This window comes from Trichechus manatus, unplaced genomic scaffold (genome assembly GCF_000243295.1).
Source record: "Trichechus manatus latirostris isolate Lorelei unplaced genomic scaffold, TriManLat1.0 scaffold00362, whole genome shotgun sequence".
Taxonomy (NCBI): domain Eukaryota; kingdom Metazoa; phylum Chordata; class Mammalia; order Sirenia; family Trichechidae; genus Trichechus; species Trichechus manatus.
The window spans coordinates 243977-253629 of NW_004444298.1; the positions used below are offsets into that span (position 1 = coordinate 243977).

Genomic DNA, 9653 nt, shown 5'->3' on the forward strand with positions numbered 1-9653 from the left:
AAAAAAAAAAAAAAAAAAACACAATAAGAAATCACATGGGACAGTGTTTCATCTAATTGTTCAAACGGTGGCCTCCAAGGCAATGCTTCCATGATATTCTCTTTGGCCCACATCCCAGTGGCCATGATGACGTATTTTTGACACAATTTTTTGCCAGAAGTTAGCTGTTCAACCTGCTTTTCTCTCTGCTAACACTGGATTTTCTTAACAGCTTGGAGAAAAGTTGTTTATACCAAATGTTGAGTGAAATATTTGCATACTATGGACTCCTCCACTCTTTTTAGGTTTGTTTCTATTCTAATAGAATACTAATCAGGAAAATTCTTGGAGTTCATCAATCTTAGCAAAGGAATCTTCAGTCAATGAATCACCCAAGTGCTTCTGTATTTAGGTAAGTTTATTCAATACCTGTTTTATTTCATTTTAGAAATAGAATACTGAGTTATGATAATCTTTGCAGGAAATGAACACGTGTCCATTAAGTGGGCAAACACATGTGCCCATTACAATCTAGTCAGCTTCGCTTGGAGAGGCCTCAAGCTGTTATGTCATTACACATTCTTACTTTCCAGTGATACTTTCTGGCTTTCTGATCAGGTACCCAGCACTGTAATAGGCATTTGGTTAATAGAGAATAATCATATATGAGTCTCGTTCTAAAAGTTCCTATAATGCCTGAGAAAGGAGGTGACAGTAACCAAAAAGTTTATAAATTACAGAATACAACATATGGTAATTGTGAGCTATAAAGCTTAAAATCTGTACGTATAGAGATGATAAGAAAAATATATAATATCAATAATAGGAGAGGGAAAAGTAAAGCATTATAAGAGAAAGAACAAAAGAGGAAAGTAGACTTTATGCAGATGAGCATGTGCTACTTAACAGAGTTGGATAAATTCACCATGATAGGAGAAGCAGAAGTTACAGTAATGAAGCTAAAGCTGAATACACAGACCTCGGGCAGTTTTGGAAAAGCCAGCCTGACAACATGCATTCACTACATAAAAGCATTTGGATCTTAGAAGACATTGACTGTCAGGATAAAGTGATCATGGAAAATTATTTTGGCATGTTGCATAGAATTATTGAGAATAATTGTAAAAATAAAACTGAGAAGTTTGGTTGAAAATATGTGACCATAATCTAGCTGAGTAGTGCTAAGGCCTTATATAGGATGGTAGTAAAGAATGGTTGAGGAATTAGTCTTTGAGAGATATTTTCCCTACATGCCCATACCTGATAAAACTAGAGACAGATATAAAGTGATGGGAATTCATAAGGAGAATGGGGAAAATGTAATTATACATCTTAGACTAGGAGTGACTAAATAAAATCCAGCTGTATTTCTGTCAGGCATGTTCAGAGAGTAGAGAAGCCAGTGTCTAAGCGAAAATAATCAAATTACCAGTGAATGCTTCAATATCCTAATCACCACTTTCAACACGAGAATGATGATGAACAAAAAAGTGACAATAATCATCAATATCACGGGTTTATGTAACTCCACCTTCATGGGCAACATTAGACCTGGTGATAACTTTACAAATAACCAATCTTAAAGCTGTGAAAGATATAAATAAGGAAATATTTTCTATTATACTCCTTACTTAGTAACTGATATATCATTTATTTCCAGAGAGTATGGTTGAATGATATCAGTGGATGGGAAGAGATAGGAGATGTGGGAGAACCCAGAAGAGGCAGATTCATATGAAGATCAGCAAAGAATGATGAGAGAAGTCCTGTGCATCTCTTGGTATCAGTAAATAACTAAGCAATAGATATTAAGGATAAAATAGGATTAATTCTTATTTGTCCAATGTAACAGGGAAGAGGCAGGGAGTACTGAGGGGATGATGGGCTTGTGGGTTATGCTGCCAGGTTCAGAAACAGCTCAAGTTTCCCTTCTGTTCTTGTCATGGAGTTTAGAAGTGCAGGGCTTTTTTGAGAACACAGGGACTCCCTTGACTTCTGCTTTATAGTGGCCTGCAGGGTTTTCTCATACTCCAAGTCTTTTTAGGTATGACCCAACTCCATATGAGCAGACATTTGACATGCCTCGTGAGTAGACGTTTTGAACTACAAAGAAAATATAAAATGACGCCAGCCAACTGTACCTGATACCGAAAACCAGTTTCTCATGTCTGAGGTTCTGTCCCAATGGCGTCAAGCATATCACGGTATGTGTTTGAGTTTGGTCTCTAGCCTGACATTTGTGCTTTGCATAGCTTAAAACTTGACTTCAGGATTACAATACTTATTTTTGCTGCAGGATAACATTTAAGAGCAGTGTCCAGTACTTTCACAGTTTTAACTATTTGTCACTTATTCATCTTTCCCAAATGCCACGTTAGAAAGGAAGAGATTTATATTAACTATTGGTGCAACTATTTTTATCAAAGATGACACAGCACGTATTTGATGGTGAGCACCTGCAGAAGAATAAGACATGCATTGAAGAATAACATTTAAAAAAGTATTTTGTGATAAGTGAAAAAAATTCAGTAGACTTCTACTGCAAAACTATAGAATATGTTGAGATATTTGGATTAGTAAGGTAATGAAGATTCAGAAAAAGAAAATAGCTCAACCAAGAAAATTTTATCTTGACCATTTTCCTGTGTTGTTAAAATAAAAAAAAAAAAATTGTCAGTTGTAAGTTAATTGCTGATAGCTAAAGAGGAGAGACTGGAAGAGACGATAGAAATTCTTAAACTTTATTTCCTATAAAACAATTATTTTCAAGAAATTCAGATTCATGTTAAGAGACAAAGTGGCCTTTCCTATGAATCCAGCTGCCTCTGATGATAATGGTTTTGATTGTAATATAGCAGGGTCTACTCCCTTTTTGTTATTCCTCTTCCAAATTTGTTCTTTAATATTCCACTTGCACAAAATTAACTGTGTAAATATGATATTAGTAAGTTCTAAATATTCAAATAAAGTAACAGTGGCAAACGTAATTTTCCACAAAATCTTTATAGACACTCAATAAGCCTCACATATTTTTTCACTTGATATTGACTAATTCAAGTTATGTTTCTAAAGATTATCAGATTTCTTATTTTGTCAACAGGAACCAAGAAAATCAGAGTGCTGAAGCCACATTCATCCTCTTGGGCTTCTCAGAATACCCAGACCTCCAGGTGCCCCTCTTCACGGTCTTCCTGACCATCTACACAGTCACCGTTGTTGGGAACCTGGGCATGATCTTGATCATCAGGATCAACCCCAAACTCCACACCCCCATGTACTTTTTCCTCAGCCACTTGTCCTTTGTTGATTTCTGTTACTCTTCGATAGTTACACCTAAACTATTAGAAAACCTGGTTGTGGAAGACAGAACCATCTCCTTCACAGGGTGCATCATACAGTTCTTTTTGGCTTGTATATTTGTGGTGACAGAAACATTCATGTTGGCAGTGATGGCTTATGATCGATTTGTAGCAGTTTGTAACCCGTTACTCTATATGGTTGCAATGTCCCCGGAGCTTTGTTTCTTGTTGGTGGCTGCCTCATACTCTTGGAGTATAGTCTGTTCCTTGACATTCACCTACTTTCTGTTGACATTATCCTTCTGTGGGACTAACGTCATTAACAACTTTGTCTGTGAGCATGCTGCCATTGTTGCTGTGTCCTGCTCTGACCCCTACATTAGTCAGAAGATCATTTTAGTGTCTGCCACATTCAATGAAATAAGCAGCCTGATGATCATTCTTACTTCCTATGCTTTCATATTCAACACTGTCATGAAGATGCCTTCCACTGGAGGACGCCACAAGGCCTTCTCCACCTGTGCCTCCCACCTAACCGCCATTAGCATCTTTCATGGAACCATCCTTTTTCTCTACTGTGTGCCTAACTCCAAGGGCTCATGGCTCATGGTCAAGGTGGCCTCTGTGTTTTACACAGTGGTCATCCCCATGCTGAACCCACTGATCTACAGCCTCAGGAACAAAGATGTGAAGGAAGCAGTTACAAGGTTAATCAATACCAAGTTACCCTGTTACAAACTGTAAAGTTGGTAAAGATTTATTTATTCATTTTCCAGAGAATTGTGAAAAATTGTCCAAGTGTTCTAGCTGATTTATTGATTCAGATTCCGTTTTAAAATAGTAAAGTAGTGCATGTGTCTAATGTAAATCCCCATTTGATTGATCAGCCAATACCAACGTTCTTGAAAATGTAGTAAATTTGCTGGAAAATAATAAGTAGCACAGTAATTAGAGCTCAGTTTATTTAAATTAAGACTCTTGAATCAGAGTTTGGCAATTAAATATTTCTGAGTTAGTACACGTGATCTAGTAGTTACCAATGTAAATGAAGTCATTCTGAGAACAGGTTTATAGAGATCTTCTGAAAACGTACAGCTTAGCGAGAGAGAGGATACAGCACAGCACAATATAGTAAACATAGTAAACAAAGATCTGTTCAACACTTAGGATGAAATATAGCCAAAAGTATGAGTTTCATTTCACATTTTAAACTGCACATAAGACATGTCTCATCCTTGACATAGTCCAGAATATAGATGGGTTAAATTTTATTTGATAATGTAAATTTTATTTTCTCCCTGTATACTAAGACAGTAAAAAATATTATATTATGCCCTCCTAATATCTGGGGTCACCTGATCTAGCCTGATCTTGGCTGATGAACTCACCTCAGGGCAATAGGTGTGTACATTGATTGGGCAGCTCTATTCCCTTCTTGAACTGTTGGTGTCGCTAGAGTATGTTCTTCCAAAATTAGTGCCTGAGTCATAAAAGGAAACAAGCATTAGCAAAAGCTTCTGGAACAACAGTTTTTGTTACATTCTATTAGGCAATGTGACTCACAAAGCTGAGACCAAAGTCAAGGGTTGAGGAAGTATATCTGCCTCCTATAGCACTTACCAGTTACATAGCAAGGAGTACAGATACAGACAGGAGTGAATTAACTGTATCCAATATTTCAGTCTACATAAGTTTATTGTAAATACTAACTCATAGAAAATATCCTTCCTTGGTATTTCAGATAAATGTAACATAATTTATAATTGGTTTGACTGAAGATTTTATAAATTAATGAATCATTTGATTCACTTAATAAAATGACTGTCTTTGCTGGGTGACTCTGCTTATCGTGATTGAAGATAGATGATACCTTGGTAAATTTTCAGGTGTCATGATCCTAATCTAACTGCAAACAGTTAAATACTACTTGCCTTGTGCAAAGCATAAGCATTTTATCTGTATGTAAAAAACTGTATTTTCACTCACTATAAAGCATCACTAGCACTTTCTGTATTCTGTCCTGATTGCTTAGAAATATATAATACTGTTTTCAACATATTATGATATATAAATATAGTATTTTTTTATTTAACTTTTAATTTTCACCAAATGTCATACACACTAAACTACATGTTCCAAGGAAATACTTTAATACTTTGTTTAATATAAGTATAGGCACTACAGCTCGCTCTTGATTACAATTTACATGGAATATCTTTTTCCATCCTTTCATATTCAACCTATTTGTATCTTTGGATCTAAAGTAAGTCTCTTGAAAACAGTATATAGTTGTATCTTTTTTTACGTTCTTCTAATCTCTCTCCTTTTGTGTTTATTGATTTTTTTCTACTGTACCATTTTATTTTGTCTTCATTTTATATATATTTGTAAAATTATTTTATTGGTGATTACCTTGGGTATTACAGTTTAGATCCTAAATTTACAGTGCTATAATTTGGATCAATGCCAATTTAGTTTTATGAGCAAAAAAAATTAAAATTAAAGAATTACTATTATAGAAATATCAAATATAAACAAAATAAAATAGTTGTGAAGCTATCTAATTACATGTAAAGAATAACATTACAAAACTTTGTCAAGACCTTAGAGTGGAAACTTGAAAACATCACTGAGAAAAATTTAAGAAGAACTAAATAGAGAGATATATACGCTGATCAAAATTCAGTATCATTAAGATGTAAATTCTCCCCAAATTACTGATTAAGTAGAGTCCAAATCAAAATTCAAAGTTATTTGAAACAATTTATATGCTGATTTTAAGTATGTATGGAAATTAAAAATATCTGAAATACTCAAAGTTTTTTATAAAAAACATAGTTGGAGGGCTGGAAGATTTACTGCAAAGCAACAGTAAACAAGGCACTGTGGTTTTAGCAAAAAACAGAAAAATTGTAAATAAAATACAGTTCAGATATAAACCCATATATAACTGGTTTTTAAAATGTGCCAGGAAAAATAGTGTAATTGAATGGGAGAAAATAATATTATCCTTTACTTCACTTCATAAAAAAGTAATTTTAAATGTGTTATATACTTCAACAAACATTTCCAGCTACTAGGAGAAAACATATGAGACTATCTTTGTGACAACTGGTAAATACGACTTCATCAAAAATCAAAACTTCTCATCACAAAAAGATATCGTTAAGAACATGAATACGAAATCCTCAGATTAGAAGTAAGTATAAACAGACTGGGAATAAATATTCACTATACATGATTGTTAATTACTAAGAATATATAAAGAACTCCCTCAAATCATTTAATAACAAGATGATCAAATAAATTAAAATGAACTAATAATGCACAGTAATTTCATAAGAACTATATATGTAGAGAATAATCTCACAAAAATCTCACCAATATTATATGAAAAATAAATGAAACATCAATTTACACTCAAGAGAATTGCTAAAATTTCTTAGGTGGCACTGAGCTTCTGTTTAAAGGTGATTAAAAAAAAAAACTTTGGCAACAGATAGTGGTGATGGTTGTACAACATGATAAATGTGATAAATATCACTGAATTTTACATGTAAAAATGTAGAAATGGCAAATATATATGTATATATATATCACAAAAAAGGAAGTTTTTTTTTTAAAGGCAAAAGTCTCATCTCTTCCAATACTGTCTCCCACTCCAGACTTCATGCTCTTTCCTATCTCTCTTTCAGGTACTTTATTACACATATGTGAATTTTTTCTTTGTAACTTCTACTTTCTACCATGCGTCTGTCAGTTTGTCATACTGTGGTGGCTTGCATGTTTCTGTGATGCTGGAAGCTTTTCCACCAGTATTTCAAATACCAATAGGGTCAACCTTGGTGGACAGGTTTCAGTGGAGCTTCCAGACTAGGAAGAAAGACCTGGCAGTCTACTTCCGAAAAAAATGGCCAGTGAAAACCTTATGAATAGCAGCAGATCATTGTCTGATATAGTGATGGAAGATGAGCCACTCAGGTTGGAAGGCACTCAAAAGATGACTGGGGAAGAGCTGCGTCCTCAAAGTAGAGTCCACCTTAATGACATGGACAGAGTAAAGCTTTCGTGACCTTCATCTGATGATATGGCATGACTCAAAATGAGAAAAAGACAGCTGTAAATATCTATTAATAATCAGACATTAAATGTATGAAGAATGAATCTCGGAAAGTTGGAAGTCATCAAAAATGAAATGGAATGCATAAAGATTGACATCTTAGGCTTTAGTGAGCTGAAATGGACTGGTATTGGCCATTTTGAATTGGACAATAATATGATATACTATAACAGGAATGACAAATTTAAAAGGAGTGGCATCAACATTCATTGTCAAAAACAACATTTCAAGATCTATCCTAAAGTACAGCACTGTCAGTGATAGGATAATATCCATACACCTATAAGGGAGATGAGTTAATATGACTTGTTCAAATTTACACACCAACCACTAATGCCAAAGATGAAGAAACTGAAGATTTTTACCACCTTCTGCCATCTGAAATTGATCAAACATGTAAGCAAGATGTATTGATAATTACTCTTGATTGGAATGCAAAAGTTGGAAATGAAGGATCAGTATTTGGAAAATATGGTCTTGTTGATAGATACAATGCCAGAGATCGCATAACAGAATTTTGCAAGATCACTGACTTATTCATTGCAAATACCTTTTTTCAAATATAAATGGCGACTATACATATGGAACTGACTGGATGGAATACACAGGAATCGAATCTACTACATCTGTGGAAAGAGACAATGGAAAAGCTCAATGTTGTCTGTCAGAACAAGGCCAGGTGCCTATTTTAGAACAGACCCTCAACTGTCATATGGAAGTTCAAGTTGAAGCTGAAGAAAATTAAAACAAGTCCACAACAGCCAACAACCTTGAGTATATTCCACCTGAACTTGGAGACCATCTCAAGAATAGATTGGATGCATTGAACACTAATAACCAAAGACCAGACAAGTTGTGGGGTGACATCAAAGACATCATACATGAAGAAAGCAAGAGGTCATTAAAAAGACAGGAAAAAAAGAAAAGACCAAAATGGACATCAGAAGAGACTCTGAAACTGGCTCTTGAACGTAGAGTGGCTAAAGGGAATAGAAGAAATGATGAAGTAAGAGCTGAACAGAAGATTTTATAGGACGGCTAGAGGCTCCAGGAATTGATGGAATACCAACTGAGATGTTTCAACAAACAGATGCAGTGCTGCAAGTTCTCAGTCATCTATGCCAAGAAATTTGGAAGACAGCTACCTGGCCAACCGACTGGAAGCCATCCATATTTATGCTTATTCCAAAGAAAGATGATCCAGCCGAATATGGAACTTATCCAATAATATCATTAATACCACATGCAAGTAAAATTTTGCCAAAGATCATTCAAAAGTGGTTGCAGCAGTACATTGACAGAAAACTGCCAGAAATTTAAGCTGGGTTCAGAAGAGAACATTCAACAAGGGATATCATTGCTGATGTCAGATGGATTCTGGATGATAGCAAAGCATACTAGAAAGAAGTTTGTTGGTGTTGTTAGGTGCCTTCTAGTCGGTTTGGACTCACAGCAACCCTATCAGGTCCTGAGCCATCCTCATGATCATTGTTATGCTTGAGCCCATTGTTGCAGCCACTGTGTTAATCCATTTCATTGAGGGTCTTCTTCTTTTTCACTGACCCTTCAGTTTACCAAGCATGATGTCCTTCTCCAGGGACTGATCTGTCCTGATAACTTGGACAAAGTATGTGAGATGAAGTCTTGCCAGAGGATGTTTACTTGTATTTTACTGACTATGCAAAGGCTTTTGACTGTGTGGATCATAACAAATTATGGATAACATATTGAAGAATGGGAATTCCAGAACATTTAATTGTGCTCATGAGGAACCTATACATAGATCAAGAGGTAGTAGTTCAAAAAGAACAACTAGATACTTTGTGGTTTAAAGTCAGGAAAGGTGTGTGTCAGGGTTGTATTCTTTCACCATACTTATTCAGTCTGTACGCTCAGCAAATAATCCAAGAAGCTGGACTATATGAAGAAGAATGGAACATCAGGATTGGAGAAAGATTCAGTAACAACTTGCATTATTTGGATGACATAATCTTGCTTGCTGACACTGAAGAAGACCTGAAGCACCGATGAAAATCAAAGATCACAGCCTTCCGTACGGATTGCACCCCAACAAAGTGAAAAAAAAAATCCTCACAACTGGACCAATAAGCAACTTCATGATAAATGGATAAAATATTGAAGAGGTCAAGGATTTCATTTTACTTGAAGCCACAATCAATGCCCTTGGAAGCAGCAGTCAAGAAATCAAACAACACACTGCGTTGGGCAATCTGCTGCAAAAGACCTCTTCAGAG

At 35.3% G+C, this 9653-nt stretch overlaps 1 protein-coding gene across 1 annotated transcript; it reads left to right on the top strand.

Moving 5' to 3' along the window:
* The first annotated feature begins 1229 nt into the window (after positions 1–1229).
* Positions 1230–4022, top strand: LOC101351037 (olfactory receptor 5D13-like). Its single transcript, XM_023725704.1, has 2 exons — positions 1230–1298; positions 2988–4022. The coding sequence occupies exons 1-2, from the start codon at positions 1230–1232 to the stop codon at positions 4020–4022; spliced, it is 1104 nt and encodes a 367-aa protein (XP_023581472.1).
* Positions 4023–9653: the final 5631 nt, after the last annotated feature.